This window comes from Pezoporus flaviventris, unplaced genomic scaffold (genome assembly GCF_033815535.1).
Source record: "Pezoporus flaviventris isolate CSIRO_AGI_PZ_B2104156 unplaced genomic scaffold, CSIRO_AGI_Pfla_v1 ptg000015l, whole genome shotgun sequence".
NCBI lineage: Eukaryota > Metazoa > Chordata > Aves > Psittaciformes > Psittacidae > Pezoporus > Pezoporus flaviventris.
The window spans coordinates 17798176-17820643 of NW_026892563.1; the positions used below are offsets into that span (position 1 = coordinate 17798176).

A 22468-nucleotide genomic window follows, 5' to 3' on the forward strand; every position below is an offset into this window, starting at 1 on the left:
TTCTTTTAATTCTATACCTCATTTCCCTCTGAATTTAACCTGTGTTAGGTTCTTACCCTTCTTTGGATCTAGTACCATGGCTTCATAGAATGATCTGGGTTGGAAAGGACTTAGAAGTCAGAAGTTCCAACCCTCCCTGCCACAGGCAGAGGCATATTCTACTAGACCAGGTTGTTCAAGGCTGTGTCCAACCTGGCCTTGAACACTTCCAGGAATGGGGCAGCCACAGCTTCTCTGGGCAGCCTGTTCCAGTGCCTCACCATGCTCACAGTGAAGAATTTTTTTCCTAATATCTAATCTAAATCTCTCCTCTTCCAGTTTAAAGCCATTATCCCTTGTCCTGTCACTACATGCCCTTGTAAAAAATTGCACTCCAGATTTCTTGGAGGCCCCCTTCAGATATTGGAAAGCTGCAATAAGGTCCCACCTGAGCCTTCTCTTCTCCAGGCTGAACAGACCTAACTCCCTCAGCCTGTCTTCATAGAAGAGGTGCTCTTTTGAGGAGAAAGCCACTTTATTAAAGGCAGCTTGCAATTTCCTGTTAACTACGAGCTATATATTTAAGCCTGCTTCCATATTCAGTGATTATACTGGTCAGTGAAGCAAGATGGATTCTTCAATTATAATCTTGCTGTAATTTCAAAGCATACTCTTTCAAGTGAACAGTGCACACTAACTTGAAAAATACTAATACTGCAGTCCTATCCAATTAACATAACTTATGTTTCTATAGAGAGGTATCTAAGGTAGTTTTGAGCACACACAGTTTAAAAAATAGTGTTTCCACCATCACTGCTGTGAATGTAACGAAGGAGGACAATGAAGCAGAGTCAAATGACCTGTTCTACACAGCCTTTTCAAATAACCTGTTGCACAACAGCAACAATAGCTCCTTTCCAGATATGAACAGTGGGAACGTTTACCATAGGTGAAGTTTATTAACTTACAGATTAATAGATCTTACATTCATTAACATGTTAGCGTGCCTCATTCTTCCATGACAGAAGAACAATAGGACCCCAGATGCCAGCAAAAAGTGCTGCTTGTGCAACATAAGTGAAAGACTGTTGAAAATGATTAAGATAAACAAACCACTGTACACAAAAGAAAGAAACAGCAACTCTAAAACCTTGCAAAACAGAATCTCTGAAATTTTCTATGCTGCCTCTTAGGAAAAAAAAAAAAGTCCCTCTGGAACTATACTTACCAAGCACATAGCAGTTACCTATGATTCGACTCAAAAACACTGAAAACACAATAATGAGAGCCTTCAACTCCTTAACTCTCCCAAAAATGTCCAAAAATGACTCGTCTCATGAGAAGGGATACTGATATTCAACTTTTTGGCATAATAAATCCAGTAATTTATTGAAGTTTTGAGATTATGATGAAAAAAAAATCTTAACCTTTAGAAGAATGTAATTTGAGTATCTACATTTTAAAGATAATTGCATTATTTGTTTTAAAACAACACAGCATCTTACTCTGACAGAACAGTTAATTACAGTTCTGAAGTCTAATAAATGATTTTTAGAAATAATCTTGTGAACCAATCCAAAACAACACGTTTGTCAGTACCAGCTTTGTTAGCAAGAACTGCCCATTGAAGCCCTAAAGTAGATATATACAAAATAAAAGTACAATTATATATATATAAATGGATATTACTTATACATTATAGCATTATTGTAATGGAGAAAAAAGTAACTTTTTTTGCAGACTAAGTAATGCTTTCATATAAATAAACAGCTTAAGTTTTTATATTATGTACTTCTCTGTCCATCTATGGTTGTAAATTAGAGTAGATAAAAAAAAACTTAAACATTAAAATCAGCACACAACTTCTCAGATGAAGCTTGCTGAGAGTAGTACTGAAAAGTACTTTTAATCTCTGTAAAAATTATTCCATTTTAAGAACTATGACAACCTTCTTAAACAAGAACATGTTTGCCAAATATGTTTTCGTTTACCTGATTTGCACTGCAGCTCTGTATCAAGGGCTCCAGAGAGCACTTCCTCTATTTTCTGCACTATCTGATCATTCTGACGACTCCCAGCACCAGCAACAGTGTCATCTGAAGGGTTGGCTTGCTCAGCTGGGATTGTGTCACCATTGGGCTGGCCTTCTACCTTTCCACTAACCAAAAAAAATATCAACATAATACAAGCAATTTTGAGCTTTTTTTGGACCTTTTTTATTCATAAGCAGTTATTAAACCCAGCCCTTCAAAACGTCATTTTAGCCTCCTGAAGAAGCCATACTTTTAGCAAATAATCTATTTTTTGTTTAGCTTTCATACACTCGCAACAGAACACATTGTGACGACTGAGTATTAGGCACAAGGGAGGAAAACGTGGTTTTGAATGTGCCACAGCCCCCGTCCTTTACGCAGGAACTTTTTATAGGCTCCCCTCAGAAAATAAGCATCAATCACTCACTCTTCTCCAGTAGGTTTTGTTACCTTTGCGAGATAAGGCTGGGAAGAACTAAGCGAGCTTAAACGTAGAGAAATCGGCAACAGCAATCTAACAGACGCTCGCCCCTTCCCCTCTTGCCCCAGCACAAGAGACCAATACCGAAAACCCGTGAGAGAAAACGGGTGAGAGTTCGCCACGAGACAACCCACCCGCCCGCAGTGGCCCCCCGACTCCCGCCATGTTGAAGCCGAAACGACTCGCAACAGCCCGAGGCCCCAACCCCTCTCCTTTCCTCCCTCCCTCCTTCGTTTCTTCCTTCCATCAGCGCCGAGGTGGGACCCGCGCACTTCCCCTCTGCCCGTACACCCCTCCACTCCCCGCGCGAGAGGCCGCGGCCGCGCGATCTCCCCCACCACCCCGGGCAGGCTCATTACCCGCTGTGCTGCTGCTGCTGCTCTTCCTGGATCTCCCGGAATTTGTTAACCACAAAGGACCGAAAGATCTCCTCGATATTAGTCGCCATGAGAGCCCTACAGCACCGGGCCGACTCCCCCTCCCCTTGCCCCCCCTCCGGCGCTCCGCCTTCCTTCCTGCCGAGACGCTAGGCCTCCGATACCCCACAAGGCACCGCGGCAACAAGAAGCTCAGGGCGCTTGCTGACGTCTTCGCTGTACGCCCTCTCGCCATTGGCTGCCCTCTAACAGACGGGTAGCGGAGGGAGGGCCAACCCGGGCCTCCGGGCGGCCGCTCTAGCGCTGAGCAGGAGCCGTAGAGCGCCAGCTCCTGTCTGGCTTCCGGCGGTTACGGGGGGGGGGGGGGGGGAATGTCTCGTGTCTCTAAGTTCGCCGCCCGCCCTCCCCCCCGCACGAGTGCGCCGCCATGTTGTTGCACTCATCATCCCCCCCCTCCCCCCATCGCCCGCCGCCCTCCCCACCTCCCGGCGTTCCCCTTCCCCCCCCCATCCGGTAAAGCCACGGCGGGCCCCCCCACACACCCCCCCCTCCAGATGAAACCGTTAACTGCCGCTCCGTCCACACACACAGACCCATTCCTGTCCCCCCTCCACCTCCGCCGTTCTCGGCCCCTCTCTCGCCCCGTACACCGAAAAACTGCGCCTGAGCCCCGGGGGAGGAGGAAAAGAAGGGGGAGTGTGTGGAGGGCACCATGGTGGCCGGTGACCGCGGGTTCCTGCCGCCCTGTCCCCCGTTCCTCCCCACACCCAGCCACCCGCCCACCCTTCCTCCCCGCTTCCTCCACCGCGCTCTACCGGAGCCGTCTGGGCCTCCGCGGAGAAGCCCGGAGGCCCGCACTCACCTCGCCGACGGCTGGAGCGGCGGCGGCGGCGGTGGGGCCATGGTGGGCTGTAGCGTGTAGCTGTGCGTGCCGGCGGGCTCGGGGCCGGTGGGGGTGGGTGGAAGCGATGCCATTGGTCTCCATGGAGCGGGGCCAAGCCCCGCGCCTCCGCCACCCCGTGCGCAGAGCGCAGGCAGCGCCTAGAAGGGGGGCCTGCCCGCACACGACTGCTGCATCACAGGACCCGGCCCGGCGCGGCGCTGCCCTCAGCTAGCGAGCGGATCCATGCGAAAGGCGCCCTCCCCCTCCGCCGGGAGAGCAGGCTGCCTGTGACACGCACATATGCTCCGGGGGCTGTCTGCAGGGCTGGGCGCCCCGCGGGATGACAGGAAAATTAAAGGAACAAAGAAAGAGAAGAGGGAAACGCCGCCGATGAAATGCCCCGAATAAAATAAATGGCACCAGAGTGAAAGCCGACCCCGGCCTCAACCCACTGGTAAAGCAGTGTTTTCTCCGAGGTGTTCTGTTGGAATGCACCAAAATCAGTGTGTCCCCTGGACAACCACCCTGGAGGCTCCGTTCATGCTACCCCAAAACCAACATTCAATCATAGATCAAGATATACCGATAGATATATTGATATATATATTGATGTGTATATATAGATATTAATATATACATATTGATTCATATATGTACCAATATGACTTTGTCATGCCCCGTTAAACCAAATAATCCTACAGCTGGAAGATTCTTCACAGACTCACAGAATGGTTTGGGTTGAAAGGGACCTAAAGTTCATCCAGTTCCAACCCCCCAGCACAGGCAGGGACACCTTCCACAAGACCAGGTTGCTCAAAGCCCCAAGCAACCTGGCTACTGTTTCTTCTGGTGTCATGATGGAGTAACTTAGGGGGGTTAGCTGACCTGAAAATTTAAAATATCTCAAAACCTAGGTATAAGCGTTTAGCTTCTGCTGGAGTCTTCACTTGCACTGCCAGTCTTGAATTCAACGTGTCTTAAAGACCCTTCCAAGCCCCTTTAAAAGCAGTGTTGTTCTTTACTGCATGTTGCTGGGAGGTGGTCTGCGTTAATACTAACTTTGGAAAAATAATGGATCTCATACTTGGATCAATTTGCTTACGTCTATGTCACAGATAATTTATTACATTTAAAATAGAAAGCAGCTCCATTTAAGTTGCCCTTTCACAAATAACCTGTATCTTGCGTGCCAGGCCAACATTAAAAACTTTTAGATCTTTCTAGTAGAGTACTGTACATAATCTCTGTTATTCAGTGAGCTAAAGACTGAAAATGTTTCACTTGAACAGTTTCAGACATACTTAAGATTCCCCTGATGCAAGTGGCCTTGTCTAAACCAGGCATGCTTTTACCTAGAACCAACTAGTGATATTCTATGTAGGCCTTGACCTAATGCAAAGCTGCAAAGGCAGGATGGGATGGTAATTCACCCCTTCCAAATAAGAAGCCCCAAAACTGTACTCAAAGGAACAGCAGGTTTGACCAATGTAACTTAGCCTGTGTTAGGGGCTTCAGACAGAAAAACTGTTCCAGTTGCAGAACACACCTCTGATGTGGGCCACTGGGAGCCCACAGCACAAACCTCCCTGCCATCTAGAAATGGACCATTTTCATCTGCAGTTAATTAATTCACAGTAACTTTACTACACTGATACCATGACCAGTGTAGGCCTGCATCTACACAAGGCAAATCATGATGGAAGGTACAAAAAAAAAGAAAAAAAAAAGCCAGAGAAGGATTTTAGCACATGCTGCGTGTTTTCCTCTGGCTCCTTAAAAATGGACACAGAGTGATAAATACAAAAGTCACCTCTCATACAAATGAGGATCCACAGTCCTTCACAAGAAAAACTGTTGTTGCTATCCAATTCCCATCTCTGTTGGCTGTATAAAACCCCCTTGAGTTAATCACTTTTATTCAGTTAGGTGTTGCATAGTTTTCAGATTAATATTTTACTTTCATCTTGTCAAGACCAGTGATTGCTTGGGGTGCATTTAGTGTTTGATTGGTAGACATAACAATTATAGAACTTTACTAATAGCAGTTCTGCTGCTATCATCAGTGCTACTTAGAGCATTCATTCATGTGGCCATTCCCTGTTAAAAGCATGAATCAAAGGTGTGATTAAATATGCAAACAAGATTTACTGATTCTTCATTTCATAAGCTAATTTACACAGAACAGTGAGATTTTCACATTATAGCGGGGGGGGGGGGGGGGAGAAAACTATGGATCAAATCTGGTTTTATTAACAGTATTGTTGCAAAAATTGTAATGCTAAACTGGACTAAGTATTGTCCAATATTCTCTGGGTTCATAAAGTAGACAGTAAAATGTGGTACAAACTAAGGAATTGCTCCTACGCAGTAGGAGAATTCTCTCTGTGAGGACATGGAAACAAAATGAATCTTTGCACAGGCAAGTCCAGCCAACTTCATAAACCATCACGTATAGCTTGCAGAGAGCTACCCTCAAAAGGAATAAACCAATAACCTACACACTGAGATGGGGTTTTGGCCGGCTCTAGTACATTCCTGGCTCAGCACGTTCCCCAGGCAGCAGCCACCCCCAGCGGAAGATATTTCTAGACTTCAACAATTTACATTAAAAGCCAATTAGTGAGTCTCCAAACTTGGGACATACCCGCACTCCCTTCTTTCCTTCCTTCCTTCCTTCCCCCCTCCCTTCCCCCCTCCTTCCTTCCCGTCCCGCTTGCAGGCCCACGCCCCCGGCCCGACCCGCTGCCATGTCGCGGTGTGCCCTGGGTACTGTAGTTTTCATTGGCGGCACGGCGGAGGATGCCCTCCCGCTCCTTAAAATCCCCCTCAAAGAAAGTAAGTTTTTCTTTCGCTCTGGAGAAGGGCGGGCTCCATGGGCCGCTCGGTGCCGGTATCGCTGCCCGCAGCCAAGTTCCCCCTTCCCGCCAGGCTTGGCGGCGGAGCAAGAGGGGCGAGGCGGCTGCGGGGCCATGTGCGCCTGCTACCCGCGCGGTAAAATGGCGGCCGACCGGGTGGCGCCGTCCTGGCGGTCTCTGGGAGCGGGCCTCGTCGGAAACCCCTGGCGACTGTGGGTTAGCCCGGGTCCTGCTCTGACCCGCACCTGTGGCTTTGAAGGAGTCTGTGAAGATACAGTTGCAAACAGCTTCTTCGTATATATATATTTTAACTGCCTGTCTCCTTCTCAGATTTACTTCTGGGGAGCCTGATGTGTAACGTTTTAAATGTACTGCACTTTAAAAGTATTTTAAAAAGCATGTGGCTTTTATACCTACATTTTTTTTTCTGCTCTGTTTGATTTTGGAAAAGTGATGAAATATTTGCTTTTAAGTAAATATAAAACTTTCAGCCTGTTTTGTTTTGGACTTTGACTCCCTTTGATTCTTTCCCTGCTGTTTGTGAAGTTTGGGGCTTACTGACTTTAACGTTGGCCCTCTTCCATTTTTATTTTTTTTCTTTTTTTTTTTTTTAGTCTATCCATTAGATACCTGAAATTAATCAGTAAAATTAATACTTACTTAACACTTAACTGTGTTGTGTGTATAACTGAAATAGGAACACAGAATGGGCATTTCTCTTCCCTCTCACCATTCATTCTGATTCTCACCTAGTAACTTCAGCTGAGGCATTAGTAGTGAAAGACAGCTTCCTACATGGAGTTTGAAGCAAAAAAAAAATCAGTACTTCAGGGATGGCTGTTAAAGTTTATGACCCTATTTATTTTTAGCAGCTGAAGCTGAGGTAATGTTTTGCCTAGGAAATGCACAATCTGGCTGTTTGCAGGAGGCAGGGTGCCTGTCCCGCAGAGTCTCAGTTCAGGCTGTGAAAGACATGTTTTATTCTCAGCTCTGATTCAGGCCTTCAGCCTGATGTTACGATTTCTGCAGGAGTGAAACATAGATAATAATGACTTTTCTTGTTTGATTTTATTTCCTAAAGTGATACACCACAGTACATGGCTGGCTGAGAGCCATGAATTAGTCCTAAATAAAACACGTAAGCAAAAGCAGCTTATTTAAACCCAAAGCTATAATTAAAAATCATAAATGCCACCTGATTGTGGAGGTCTCTCCTTAAGCAACTTTTGATGGTATTGCAATATGAGGAAAAATATTCTCTAAGGTTGTGTTGTTTTCTTTCAGGATGAGTCTAATGGTGCTCTAGCCTAAACTTCTAGTTCCATGGTTGTGTCTTGTCCATTTTGCCAATTTAGGTGCCATGGCTGTTTCTTTGTTTTTTTTTTACCTTCTGTTGCACCAGCAGAGCTATCTGCGCAATTGGCATGGTGAATTCCGCCTGGAAACTGATACACATAAGAAAAAAAAATGCATGGAGAGGCATGCATCTCTTCTCTTCCTCAGCCCTCATGTCATTTTCTGATCCAGCTTACCCTGTAGCAAGCTGGTGCAAGAGGTGGGAACGAGCAGTTGATTAGAAGGTAAATTGTGAAGCATCATTTGCCACCAGCTGTGTTATGGTCTCTTGCTCAGTCAAGATGATCTGAGAGTGCAGTGCACAGGACAGCTGGTCTGATGAGCAGTTTGCTGCAGCATAACTAAGCTCTTTTCACCCTCTCTAGCTGTCTGCTTCTTCCTTTGTACTCTCTTTGGTGATCACCCCCCAGTGAGTTAGTTTAGCTCACTAAGCTGGCAGAAAAGATTTCTTTTATAAGTGCATACATATATGTATATTTACTGGGTTAGCTACTGTTGCAGTGTTAACTTTCCAGCATTATTGTCTACCTAATCCAAGTGACTGAACACCCTTGGCACACACGGGAGGGAGAGGGAAGGAAAGACTGGAGGTGGAGAAGTTGGTGGGACCAATGGGAAGCTGCACCATCAAAGGGCAGTGTGAAAGACCAGTTGATGAACCTGCAGCTTGCGCATTTCAGCCTCTGGTTCCTCTCCAAGCTTGAGCAGGGTCCAGCAGTTGTCAGAGGTTCACCTAGAAGGCCAGCTTGGAACTCACCTTGTGTGTACCGAGATCTCTGTGCACTCATGACACGCAGCAGGCAAAGTCATAAGGATATGACTTAGCCTGCTGGTTATAGCATTAATTCAGAAAGAAAGTGATAAGAACTCTATTCCAGGGACTGAGGGGGTGTGTGTTTGAACCTTCTTGGTGATGCTGAGCTTGAGTTCTTTGAGTCTGGGGTAAGTGCTGTCTCTGCTGGGCTATTCTGTAGCCTGAGCTCTAGGAAAGCAGGAGTTAAGATCCTCTGGGGAATGACCATGCCTTTTGTATAAAGAGACTTGAATGCCTATGTTAGGTTTCCAGAATCCCAGTGTTGGAAAGTTAAGGTATTTCAGCTTTTAAATAGGCGGAGGTTAGATGTTATAGTAATACAGTAGTGTGTAAGTAAATGTGCAGTAATACAGTAGGTTGTTGCTGTCTGAAAGGCAGGTCTTGACCTGAAATTCTTCTGCTCAGCTCAGGTGTCCCATCCATTCATTGTTACTGTCTCTAGACCTTGGCTGATGGCACTTCAATCCAGTTCAGTTTACAGAGATTGGTTTGGATTTTATTTTATTCCCTCCCCCCTCCCCCCAGTTAGTTTTATGAAATATCAGTGAATTGACTATGCTCAGGTCTGCTCTGAAGCCAGTAAAAGAAAAGGGAAAGTGTGTATGGGCTCACAACATCCCTTTTCAATGGCAACAAGGTATATGAATGGGTCCAGCATTAATACAGGTGTAAATGTTCACAGCAGAGTGTGAACCTGCTTGGACAGCAAGTACTTTTCAGTGAAGGGCAGCAGCACTTTAGATCCTGTACAGTGCAACATTTTAAATATACCTGTTACCATTGTTACTCCAGCCTCAGCTCAGATATTTTTGAAACTAAGACACTAAAAGTTTGGGGTTTTTTTTTAACTGCTTTGTTTTGAGGCACCTTTTCACGGAGGTTTTCAAGATTTGGTGTATTTGGCTTTCAAGATTTGGTGTATTTGGCTCACCAAAGCAAAACACACTCCACCAGGTCTCTAAATCAAGGAGCACTAAGGCGGCTTAATTTAAAAAATAAAAGACACTATCTGAAGCAGTGAGCTGCTGCCAGTCATACCGTTTACTGTTTGCACTATACTGCATAGCTCTTATTTTAATTGCACCTTTTTATTGCTTTAGTTAGGGGTGAGGTAAGAAGGCAACGGCTTATTATGAGAGTCCACCTAGTTGAGATAAAATACTTAGGTAACTTACGCTGCACACTTATGATATGAAACTGAATCCTGGGAAGAGCTTGCTTAAAGAGTTTACATTTTCTTATCTTCAGTAACACAACCAAGAAGCTGAGTTTAACACACTCAAGTCTGTGCACAGGATCAGTTTTAGAAAGAGTCAATGGCTCCTGTCCTTCCATGGCAACAGGGAAGGGGCAGCAACCGAGTTAGTAGCCTTTTCTCAGTTCTACCTGTATTTGAAATCTGAATGTGCCTTGGAGTCAGGATAGGGCAAGCTACGAGATACTGTTGGTTTTGCCTTCCTCATTTTTATTTTCTCTGCTCCACAGGCTCTGACCTACTGGAAGAGTTGCCCAGCTTCTTGGTGAGCCTTACATTTGTGGTGGATAAAGGTCTCTAGGCTGATGCTTGTTCTCTGCTGACTCAGTACTCTGGAAATTGACTTGTCTTCACTCTATCCTCATGTCCTCTCCACTTGGATGCACGGAGTGATCAGCTTGGTTTTGCTTTCATGTTCTTACTTCATATAAGTTCATTCTTCCTTCTTTACAATAGCAGACGATGGTTGCTGAGGAAATTATGCTCCATGTTCTGGAATTTTTAAGGATTTCACTGATTGTTACCAAAAAACCCAAGTGTGTGATAATCCTCACAGAAGAAATACCTGTCTTGTGAATAATGGCTTTAAGTCTTTTGAGAACAGATTTTTGACTCTTGTATTAGTGACAAAATAAAAGGAAGTGTCGCCTCTTGGAATTTCAGTTTTTAATGCAAGATCTTGCTGGGCAGCAGAGGGCCTACATGACATTTTTCTATGTCAGTGCAAAAAAAGGCTGCTACTCCTAGATTTGAGCCTCCTAAACTGGGATTGCCACCAGAAGTTCTTCTCAAGCTACATCCCTAAATAAAAGTTGCTAGGATACCACTTGTGGGATGTACAAATAACACTGACTTTCAAAACAAATGGCTGAAACTTAATTTTTACTCACACTATGTTAAAAATTTGTTACATTTTATTTGAACATATGCTTGTTCATTTTACTTGCTCCCATATAAAACTTCATGCTGTATATTATCAGTTTTTTTTTTTTAGCTGAAAGTAGTATTACAGTATGTTACTTCAGGGGAAAAAAGGAAGTGGTTCTTTGACTGAGTTGCCTGCATGGTGAGTTACTTTAGCTGGCAACAGTGTCACTGGATCTTCACACCTGTCCTACTAGTTCTAAGCAGTAGGCTTAGCAGAGCGTGAAAGTGCATCATGCACCTTGTTGTTTCATGCTGTTGATATTCATAGGACTATATATAGCCTCATTTTTATGCATAACCAAAATGCATAGCCTCATTTTTAGATAAAAAGAGAATGTTTACAACCTGAGTAGCAAATAGATTTTAACTGCAAAAAATACCTGGTATGAGACAGAATTCATTTTGCATGTTTAGAAACAACAGGCTGTGCTGCGTCTGCTCTGCAAAGGTTTTGCTCTTCACTCCTAGACTATCTATCTGTATGCAAGTTTCTGTCCCCTCTTCCCGACTGGAATGGCTGGTCTTTCCTGTTCATTGGCTAGTTGTGGTGTCGTCAGTGGGGCGGTAGTACGGGGACAGGAGTACTACTTTTGAACCAGAGGCTGCTTATCTCCTTTCTTTTTGCACATCTGAACTCTTGAGCACTACTTTCCTCTGACTGGCAGCAATTAGGGTAGAGTAAGTATATTCTCCGTTTAGATTCAAATCTCTGCATGCAGTTTTGAGGTAGTTGTAAGATAATTAGATAATGTGTGTAGTTCAACTTATTACTGATAAAATTTGCCTTAAAAATTAAATTACTATTTAATGATAGCTGTCTCTGGGCAGCACTGGAAACATGCTTGTTTGGTTTAGCTTTAGTGTAGGAGATAGCTGCCTGCTACATGATAAATGTTTATTCTTTTATATTGTATTCTTCTGTCCTAGGTTACTTATTTTTGCCTTTATCTAAGTCATCCCCTTGTTGTAGCCAATCCCTTAATCTTTCATCTTCTCTTTTTGGTTAAATTCTAATACCAAAGAGGCTTAGCATAACTTGGTTTCCCAAGTATGTGTACCATAACTGATAATTTTTACCCCAAGTTTTTTGTTGTTTTTTTGTTGTTTTATTGGTTTTATTGTAAGTAATTCTGGAGTTTTGCAACTAAAGCATTTCTGCAACTTTGCAACGTGTATCTTGTCAAACACTGTTGATTAGAAAGTTATTGATCTCCTCCAGCCTTTACCAACAATTAAAGTTTAACTCCAGTGTGTTTAGTTCACAGTGAATAACACGTGTGGCTTCTTCTGATCTAAAGTTTCTTACAGTGGGCTTGGATTTAAAATTCAGGCTCACTGTATACATTGCATAGTGCCCTCAGAGCAGAAGTTGTTTCCTCCGTAGTCCAGATCCTCAGGAAGGGCAGGTTTCTTCAGGGTCAGAACTATCAGAGCAGCTCTATTCAAGTGAAGCTGTAGCAGCTGAGATGAGGGAGAGGCACATGTCACTGCCTTATCATTTGGCTAAAAATCTCCTTTCTGTCATGTGTTTTTGTTTTTCTCTTAGAAATCTGTTGTTTGTTGGTTTTGTATTTTTTTCCTTTTAAGATGTGCTTTTTTTGTTCTAGTCATCCTCTCTTGTCCTCCCTCAAAGAAGGGAACTGCAGAGGAGACCTGACTTTTCACTGCTTTTGGAAATGGAGCTGTCACCTGTGTGTATTCAAGCTATGGTGTGTGTCAGGGTTTTTTTTCTGAGCCTGCCTTGGGAGGCACTGTACACATTGGCAAGTGCAGGTCAATGACCAGCTGCTTAATGGAAGAGGAACAGGGATGACCAAGGGTTGTGCGTTACGTATGCTGGGATTACAACAGGGAGACTGGTTGTTCCTTTTGGCTAAGGCTTTTATCTGGGTTGCATTCCTCCTCCTGATGAATGGGAAATGATTCCTACAGGGGAGGGACACATCACACCCCTTCACTGGCCAGGCAAAGCCCTTTGAATAAATTGTGCCATTTTCAACACTGAACTGATTTTTTTTATTCTCATTACTTAAAATGCTTAAGCCATTTTAAAAATAGGTTTAAATAGGTTTAGATTGTTATTTTGCATAAGTTAGGATTTAAAGATTTTAGATTGTTTGGGTTTTTTTTGCAAGTAGTGAGAGCATGCTGCACTTGGGCTTAGGGCCACCTGCCAATTTATAGCTGCTTGCTTTCGGCTCCACTGAATAACTTCTTTGGGGAGCGTTTGACTTCTATGAATAAAACTCTCACTTTAACCAGTGTGGTGGCCTCGTTTGTATATGTAATTTAAGTATGGTTGGACAAATGTGACTCTTAACAGCTTATTCTTTGAATAGTTTAGGAGGTTAGCCCTTGCTTTTCTATGAGCTCCAAATAAAGATGTATGAACATATTTTATAAATTATATACTTTATTCATTTATTTAGGATTTTCTGAATTCCAGTGGGGTTTTTTCAGTGTAAGCAAATTCTCCTACTTCCTTGCTAGCTATCTGGTATCATTGTCGGGGGTAGCAGTTCTGAGGTGGTGTACATGAGTAAATATGTAAAGAATACGCATAGAGGTTTTCTTAAAAAGCAAAGGCTAACTTTCAAAATTGTTCAAAGAAAAAATTGTAATATTGACATCAGTACAATACATGTAAGTTACATGTACGTATACAGATGACATAGGGAAGGCAAAACTGAGAGTTCATTTCATTTTTGTGACCATTTTGTTTCCAAACTGCTGAAAAGTTTTTGGACAGTTTAAAATTGTAATGAAGTTACAGCCTTCATTGAAACACCTGCTTTATTCAGGCCAAGACAGCATTAATGTGTTTTCTTAAAACTCGGTGGAATGGGAGAGAGGAGTGGATGTCCTGCAGTACCTTCTCAGAGGAATCTTCTTCGTTAATGTTACCTGGTCTTCCCTATTGTTTGCATTGTGGTTCTCAGGAAAGCCAGAGCTGGAAGTTGATTTCCCATTCAGCTCTAAACACTGTAGTACTGTGTTCATACCGTTAGTTCATCAGAAGGGCTTTGCCCTTTGCAGACTTGGATTCACCAGGAATTTCTATAAGTCCGGCCACTCATGTTTTTCCTATATCACAGACTTCTGTATAACTTGTAGCAGTTGCCAATCTGACTAAAGGAAAACCCAAGATGGATTGCTCTGCAGGTTAATTCTGTGTTGTGGAGCAGTTCAGTCTTTGATATTTAATTTGTATCACATCTGATTAAGTCAGTTATCTATTTTCATATACGTATCTCTCTCTCCTTTTTTGTTTTTGGATCAACAAAAGCTTTATAGAAATACTGTTGCCTGAAGCAACGTGACGTTTGTATCTGTTGTGAACTGCGTTGCATCCAGCACTTAAAACCTGTGGTCTGTGTAGCTCTTGCTTTCCTAACCTCACGCGGCTAATTCTGGCTGTTTTGCTTGTGTTCTGGTTTTATGCAGACTAATGGCTGATCAAGTGCTTGTGATTGGCAGTGGAGGGAGAGAGCATGCGCTGGCCTGGAAGTTGGCCCAGTCTCCACATGTAAAACATGTGTTTGTTGCTCCAGGAAATGCAGGAACAGCTGACAGTGGAAAAATTTCAAATTCAGGTAAAACCCCCAAAAATACCACTTTTAAATTTGGTAACTCAATTGGTAGGTTGTTCTTGTCATAGATCTGAAATCACAGCTGTTGATGTGAAAAGATTATTACTATTTTTTAATGTTTTAGGCACGTGAAATAGAACATAGATGCAGTTAAGAATTAATTAATTATATTATCTCAGTTGTGGTATCTAATCCTTTAGGTTTGGGGGTGGAGGATGCAGCTAAAACTCCCATCTGCAAGATACACATTTCTCCAAGAATACAGCTCAGGACAGATAGCTGCTGTGGTTCCCAACTCCCAGCAGCCTAGCAGAGAAGGGGTGGTGGTTGGTGGTTTCTCATGGTACACACTGCAGTTCAACAATGCTTGGTGAACAGCTGAAAAGTGCCTGAAGCAAACATCAGCACCTAAAGTACTAAATTCACAACTATATTCTCAAGTGCATTGAAGCCCCCTACAATCTTTGATGAGAACACTTTCTTGCCTGAAATGTTCCACCATAGGAAGATGTTCATTCCTTTGTCTTGGTGACCTTAAGAAGTTATGGTTATTTTCAGATGTTTCTGTCTTTGTACTGACTGCTTATTTTGAGCTTCTAGCTTAATATGTTAAGCTCAGACTGGCTGTATTTGAGATTATTCATAGTTAGTAGTTTTGAGAAATCAAGCTTAAGGTATTTCAAATTGAGTATCCAAAATTGTGTGCTGCATTTAAAAAAATACTGGTCTAAGGTGCTTGCCTGGAGGCACAGAGTGAATCAGTGCAAAACCCAGCATAATTACTCAGATTCCTGTCTTGTGTCCTTTATATAATAGAACCTGAATTAGGTACTTTAAACAACCAGCTTAAGTTTCCACTTTAAAACATGTGGTAACATACTTAACACAGTATGCATGTGAACATGAATTATATACATTAATTTTATGCATTCATATTTGTATGCAAGTAAAATATTTTGTTACCACCTCATGTGGAAACATGAATCCTGTCAGACTGTTGTACAGCAGTTAATTATATTTAATTCCAAATACACTGGAATACTTAATTACAGGCTGTGTAAATAACTTCGTCTTTAATTTCTTTGACTAGTCACAGTATCGTAATTTTTTTGTTCAATTTGGCCTCTGAGGAGTGGGTCCAAGGAAGAGCTTCACAGGAAAGTCATACGTTTCCTTTGCATCCCAGAATTTCAAACAAAAATCTTTACCCTTGTGATAAGTGGAGACACTGCCAGTCTGCTTGGCCTGCAGAATGTTAACTGCAGTATTTTTTCTCAAGTAGTGTCTTTTAAAAACTGCTGTACTTTTCTCTCACGTTGTTAGTCTATAAAAAATACTGCACCCTCAACAGTGAAGAATATCTGAGCTTGTGCATAGTAATGCTTGAGCCAGGTCCAAAAACCTTTTACTAAAACCTTTTCTTATAGGCTAGGGGTTCACATGTTTTGGGGGAGAGAAATGCTCAGCCAACCAGGAGGCAGGCAGAATCTAGAATTTGTGAAGAGTTTGACTTATTTGTTTTTAAGGAAACAATTTGTCTTATCTGCCCAGGCATTTTAGTCCTATCATCGGGGTCTAGATTTTAACTCGGGGGAGAGAATGGAAAACAGCTTTGCAGGAGCATGTGAGTCTATTTGATTATGTGAGCCTGGGCAGCAATGTCTGTGAAACTGCTGCCATTGTTTCTGGGGTTTTTTTGGTACAATGAAGATTTGTCTCTGAAAGTTCATCCTCCTCTCATGGTTCATGAGACTGCCTTTAATTAGCATTGCAACTCTGGTTCTCAGATGATTTCTGAAATACATAAATGTGAGCTTAAAATTATAAACTTAAAATTTTCAAACTTGCTTGTATCGAAGTAAAAAAAAGTTTTCATGGTTAATTTGAGTTAGTAATAATTTCTGACAGTAAAGACAGATGTAGGTTGAGTGGCTAAATATAGTTTTATATTTAATTTATATATAATTAGCATGGCAGTTTTGGTGCCAGAAGTGTACAAAAGGGCTTGCTGAATCCAGAGATAGATGTATGTGTGTCTGTGAATGGACTTCAGCATCCTGACACCTCCTTCAGTCACATTATAGCTCTCAGTGTAACTTATACTCTTTTAACTTTAAGCTTTAGCTCTGAAAACCTTGGTCCAAGGTCCTTCTGTTTATTTCAAAAGGAATATTTAGCTGTTGTTTTGAGGTATGAAACACAGCTACAAAAATATCCCGTTTCAGTTTGCATCCTGAGGAAAATGGTGTTTGGGGGAAATTTAAAATTATGTATTAACAATGTGATTTGTTCCTTTCTGTTTGTTACTAGGACATTTCCACATCATGTAAATGTTATGCCATATTCACTATTAGATCAGACCTAACGCAAGACAATGTGGAATGTAAAGTACAATCACTGTACAGGCTCTTTCTTTTCCCTTCTTCCCTTCACATGGATTAATCTTGTAGGGAACAGGGATCATCCCTGTTGCCCACCAGAGCTCCCACTCTCTTTGGTCGGGATCTGCTGTTCTCCAGCTGCTTTCACAACACTCTCATAGGACTGAAATACAATATTGACCTTTATGTTAATCAGTAGTTTAAAGCCAAGCGTATTAATGTTTTTGGTTTTGCTCTCTTGTGAGCCAGAAGTCAACTGACATGTTGCACAAGGAAGTCAAAGGCCTTCACTTCTGCTTACATACAAATATTGGTGGAACAATATAATTGAAATAGCTATCAATGAGGTAATTTTTATTAGTGTTCAGTCTGTTGTTCCCCCCATTCCACCCAAATAGGGTAAATCTACAACCACAATGTGGGTTTCAGATAGTTGTTTTTAATACTGTCTTTTAGGCAGAAATAGCTGCTTCCCTTGTGGAAGCAGGCAATTTAGTCATACAGGATGGCAGGAGCACAGTGGGCACTGACACAAAATCATGTCTGTCCAGCAGAAGCAGCTGTATCACTGCCACTGCTTTTGTTTCTTATCACTTCCCTGGAAACTAGCTGGAAGAGACCATCAGCTCCTGGCATGCTTGGCAGTGCAGTCACTAACTGGACATCACAGACAGAACTTAAAAGGAAGGTAGTCCAGTTGCAAGGAGGGTTTGTGCTGTGCTGTACGTTACTCCCTTTGCCAGCTTTTTGCGCTGATGTGTTAGTTTCCTCCCTGCAGGGTCAGCCAATACACACCAGGCTTCGCTCACTGCTGGTTTGGCTGTTCTGGGTTTGTATTCCCATCCTCTGTAGACTTTGGCTTTGTTTATTCTTGATAAAAGCAGTGGAATTGCATTGCCTTTGCGTAAATTTTTTATCATGGCGCTTGTCATTATTGTCTTTTGTGCAAGCTTTTTCCTTTGTTTACACAGTTTTTGGTATTCCAAGAATTGTTATATTAAATGTTTGTTTATGGAAAAATAATGTTCATAAAAACCTAAGACCAGATAACCTTACCCATAATTACAGCACCTGCCCTTATTAAGTTTAGCTTAATGTAATAAAAAAAAATGTTGAGATTCCCCTTTATTTCAGTGGTGTCAGTTTAACGTGGCACTACAGAAAGAAGGAAAAAAGAAAAGAAAGTAGTTGCAATCCCTCCACTAGCCCCTTGTACCTGTCTCTTATACAGTACTGGCATGGACATGTGTAAAGCTTTATGGTGACCCTACTCAGGAGGGAGACTGGCTGAAAAAAATCTATGGTTTTTTTGCTTGTGAGTTATTTTCACTTGAATCCTTCACAACACCTCTTGTGCTGGCAAACAAGATGTTCTTAGAGATGTATGGCAGTGTAGGGGGACCCAAAATTAGTTTTCTCACCTTCAAGAGCAAAGTGGGTTGACACTGCATTTCAAACCACAGCCTTTGCTTGGGGGCTTGAGAGTGTATTTTGGTCTAACCCTTGCATGTAAGTCTATATATTAGTGTATACCTCACTCTTCCAGATGCATAACGACCTGCCATTCAAGAATGTGAGACTGATGAAAGTGCTGCTTCAGGTGTTGATAGTATAAATGCTAAGCAAAAGTAATGAATCCAGTCTTACCACTCTTTTGTATTTTTGACAGCTATTTCAGTCAGCAATCATGCTGCACTTGCCCAGTTCTGCAGAGATCAGGAGATCAAGCTGGTTGTGGTTGGTCCAGAGGTTCCTCTTGCTGCTGGTAAGAGAAAGCAAGCTAAAAAAACAGTCTTCATGATTTAGGAAGAAAAGTAAATTTAAGTCCCTGTCTTCTGTGCACCACTGACATATCCCAGTGTCTTCAGTAGGAACGGAAGCAGATTCTCTGTGTCAGTTTCCCTGAAGTTCAGGGTTGTGGTGTGGTGAAAATGAATTTCTGAAGGGTATTCTGTGAACAATATAACACTTAAAATATCCTTAAATATTCAGTTTCTTTTTAAGTGCTTGGAATTAGTAGGGGAGGTATCAAAAGTGTTTCCATATAGGAAACTTAACTAGAATTTTGATTTTCTGATGAAGTTTTCATTTCTTCAAATAATGATAATAATTTCAGACCTGGTAAGAAAACCAAACCAAAATAAAAACCAACCACAAAACCACAACATTTATAAACATGCTGGCAGTTTTTCTGTTTTAACATTTCACACAATCAACAATTGTCATCTTCACAAAATACTAATGTGAACTTTTTAACTAAAAGCTATAATAAAACAAGGGGAGATTGTAATCTCTTACCAAATGCAGCATATCTTCTTAGCCCCAGATATTGCAGGGTTGCCTGCTTCTGATTATAGTGAAGAATGCATCTAAAATAGGCGCTGGATAGATATATATGGCTTATTATTTGTGATATACTTGTTCAAACGAATCAGTGCGTTCTGCAAGACCTGGACTACCTGATGAAATAGAGAAAACAGGATGAAATGTAACCTATTAGAAGTAAGTAAGTTTAGTTCTGCTTAGTGGTCATCCTTGTAAAAGATAAATGACCATAGTTGATGTAGTTATAGGACCTTATAACCTTGTACAATATTTATTGTAAGCAAAACAGAATGTCCAAAATTTATGATAAGTAAACCAGGACATGTAGATAAAGATTATCTAAAACTAGCAGATGTTCAGGATGAGTTGTAGCTGAGTTAAGTGGTAAGTAGAAGAATGGGGAGAAATCATTCAATTCATATGGTGATTTATGAAACTTTTATGTGTTGTACTTTTTAGGGATTGTTGATGACTTGACAGCAGCTGGAGTAAAGTGTTTTGGTCCAACAGCAAAGGCAGCTCAGCTGGAGTCCAGTAAGAGCTTTACCAAAAACTTTTTGGATCGTCACGAGATCCCAACTGCAAGATGGAAATCTTTTACTGATCCCAAAGCAGCATGTAGCTTTATTAACAGGTAAAGTTCTTGTCAATTTAGAAATAGTTCTTTTTACAGCATTGTGCTAGGTATCCAAAGCAAACAATCAAATGATTACTAATATGTCAGTACTTTGGCTGTGATAGAACATCTATAAAGGTTTTAAAGGATAGCAACACTATCACATTGCAGTGATAATTAAATGGTTCTTATTTACTGCTCTAAATGAAAATAAAACTCAGTGTTCAGTTTACAGGAGACTATAGGACAAGCTTTTTTCTTTTTTTTTTTTTTTCCGAATTGTCTACTGTGGAAACCCGGCTTGAAGTCTTGTAGTCATTTGTTCTGCCTTCTTTGTACCTTTTTTCCACAAATATAAATTCTGCATTGGAGACTTACTCAGCAAATGCTGTTCTACTCTTCAGAATACAATTCAGGTGACCCAAAAATGATACAGCAGTAAATTATTAAAAGGAAAGCAACAGTAATGAAATTCAGTGGTGGAGAAAAAAACGGGAAGCAGAAATCCCTCACAGGCATAGCATAATGAGAGAAGCCTAGTGTTTATCTGTGTGTTAATCAATAAGGTAAAATGGTTGCTATGAAAACTTATAAGTATTTTGATTTTTCAACTATTTGAAATGTTCAAAATATCTACAAAATATATTTGCAATACAGAGTGTTTATGTTGAATCTGTCTTCTGTGTCTTTGAAGTGCAAACTTCCCTGCTTTAGTTGTAAAAGCTAGTGGCCTGGCAGCTGGCAAAGGAGTAATTGTGGCTTCAAACAAGGAAGAAGCATGCAAAGCTGTTACTGAAATCATGCAGGTTAGTAGAAGTGTCATGCACTAACTGGAGGAATTCTCACACAAAATAAGTTATTAACCATCTCAGAATCTCAGAGATATTCTTTATTTCTGTGTAATAGGAACTTGGCTAATAGGCATCAAATTTTTTACCCGTTATGTGGACAGCTAGGAAGCTTCGTCATATTTATTGCTTGAGGCAGGGTACTCTTTTAGGCATAGTTCAGGCTAAAATAGAATCATTCTTAAATAAAACCCACACTTACTTCCATATGGATTGCCTGTACCGTTTGAGACTGCTGCTATCAAACAGGTACTACAGTGCTGTAACACTAACACTGTAATTGACCTGGGTCATGACAAGCAACATCAGCTTTAGGACTCCAGTCACACAGTACTTAAGTGTGTAGTGAAATTCCAGAGAAATTATTTCAAGCAAAATACTTTTAGGTACAATATTTAACAAATACGTTAGGACCATCAAAATCTGAAGAGATGCAAAATGAAGCAATTTTATCTGAAGAGCTAGGAATATAGAGGTGGAAAATAAGATGCATACAGGTCAGGTCCTCAGCTGGTGTTGGCAGCGCAGCATGTTACAATGCAGTGGAGCTGTCCTGATTCGTAGGTGTTATTTGACACTTGTATTTCAAGAGTCAGAATACAGATAGCGTCTACGCTCACATTTTGTTATGTGTGTATGGTTATTGGACAAATATATGTCTTAACAAGTGGCTCAGTATCTTGACCAAAAATTGAAAAGTATGTCAGAGAGTCTTACAGATCCCCAAAATTACCTTGTCAGTGTGGGCTGGTTGTTTTTAATTGCCTGAATATGCAGTCAGTGTTTAAACATTGCATTGAAATATGAAAATATTCCCCTCTTCCAATGTGTTCCATAGAATGGCGCTTTCTTGTAAAATAAAAGTTCAGATTATAGACTTGATAGTCATTGCTATTAGTATAATGCGTCAAAACTTCAGAAGCTGGAGCATGAGGAATTGTTCAGTAAGTTATAAATACCATCTGTAATTTAAAAACATTGACACATAAAATCTGCATTTATTTAGGAATAAACAGAAAAGAGGAGAAAAGATTTTACCATTTTTGACATAACGAGGGTGGAGAATGGATTAATAGTCTTAAAACTGTGCTGCACCTTTCTTGCTATAGCAGAAATATTTTTTCTTGTTGCATTTTGGATAGTTTAAAATGACAGAAACAGAACTAAAGAGATTTTGGTTTTACTGTAGGATAAGACTTTTGGCACAGCTGGGGAGACTGTTGTTGTTGAAGAACTTCTTGAAGGAGAAGAAGTTTCTGTAAGTGTGCATCTCACTATAACATTTTGATTATACCTGTTCTAAACTGTTTTAGGAAATATTGCATAAGTACCTACAGCAGGGATGTGTAGGATTTTATTACTTAAAAACAGTTATCTGTTTATAAATTTAATTATGTTAATTAAAGACAGCTGTGTTAAGAACCAAACATCCTGCAGTCTGTTGAAAAAAAATAAATAAAAATAACTCAAACAGTAATCAACTCTTGCCACATGGAAAAAAATACCAAACCTTAAAAATTTTGAGTATCATTGAACATGCAGTTCTGTTAGTATTTCTGACAGCAAAGACAGCATAAGATGTCCCTTCCCTTCCACACTCCTACCTCTTCACTATTGTTTGCCTTTGATTCAGTTGTACTAGTTACCTCTTTGTGAAGCTACAATCTGAGGATCATTTTTCAAAATCGGCACCATCACCCTATATGTTTTCTGTGTTCTGGTTTAAAGGCCAGTGTCATTTGAATCAG

At 41.3% G+C, this 22468-nt stretch overlaps 2 protein-coding genes across 6 annotated transcripts in view; one reads left to right on the forward strand and one right to left on the reverse strand.

Moving 5' to 3' along the window:
- Positions 1-4154, reverse strand: part of SON (SON DNA and RNA binding protein) — a 40538-nt gene extending 36384 nt beyond the window's left edge. Inside the window, exons 1-2 of one of the 2 annotated variants that reach the window (XM_061453640.1) lie at positions 3733-4154; positions 1971-2137 (exon numbers count right to left, since the gene is read on the reverse strand). In XM_061453640.1, coding sequence (XP_061309624.1) covers positions 1971-2137; positions 3733-3845 — 280 coding nt within the window. In that variant the 5' untranslated portion in view covers positions 3846-4154. Of the gene's footprint in view, positions 1-1970; positions 2138-2852; positions 3176-3732 lie in introns of those variants that run through there. The other variant, XM_061453641.1, reaches the window with a different exon arrangement.
- Positions 4155-6500: 2346 nt separating this feature from the next.
- Positions 6501-22468, forward strand: part of GART (phosphoribosylglycinamide formyltransferase, phosphoribosylglycinamide synthetase, phosphoribosylaminoimidazole synthetase) — a 37934-nt gene continuing 21966 nt past the window's right edge. Inside the window, exons 1-7 of one of the 4 annotated variants that reach the window (XM_061453685.1) lie at positions 6515-6588; positions 10264-10298; positions 14405-14553; positions 18601-18696; positions 19716-19890; positions 20567-20678; positions 21910-21978. In XM_061453685.1, coding sequence (XP_061309669.1) covers positions 14409-14553; positions 18601-18696; positions 19716-19890; positions 20567-20678; positions 21910-21978 — 597 coding nt within the window. In that variant the 5' untranslated portion in view covers positions 6515-6588; positions 10264-10298; positions 14405-14408. Of the gene's footprint in view, positions 6589-10263; positions 10299-11111; positions 11639-12630; positions 12652-14404; positions 14554-18600; positions 18697-19715; positions 19891-20566; positions 20679-21909; positions 21979-22468 lie in introns of those variants that run through there. The other 3 variants (XM_061453687.1, XM_061453684.1, XM_061453683.1) reach the window with 3 other exon arrangements.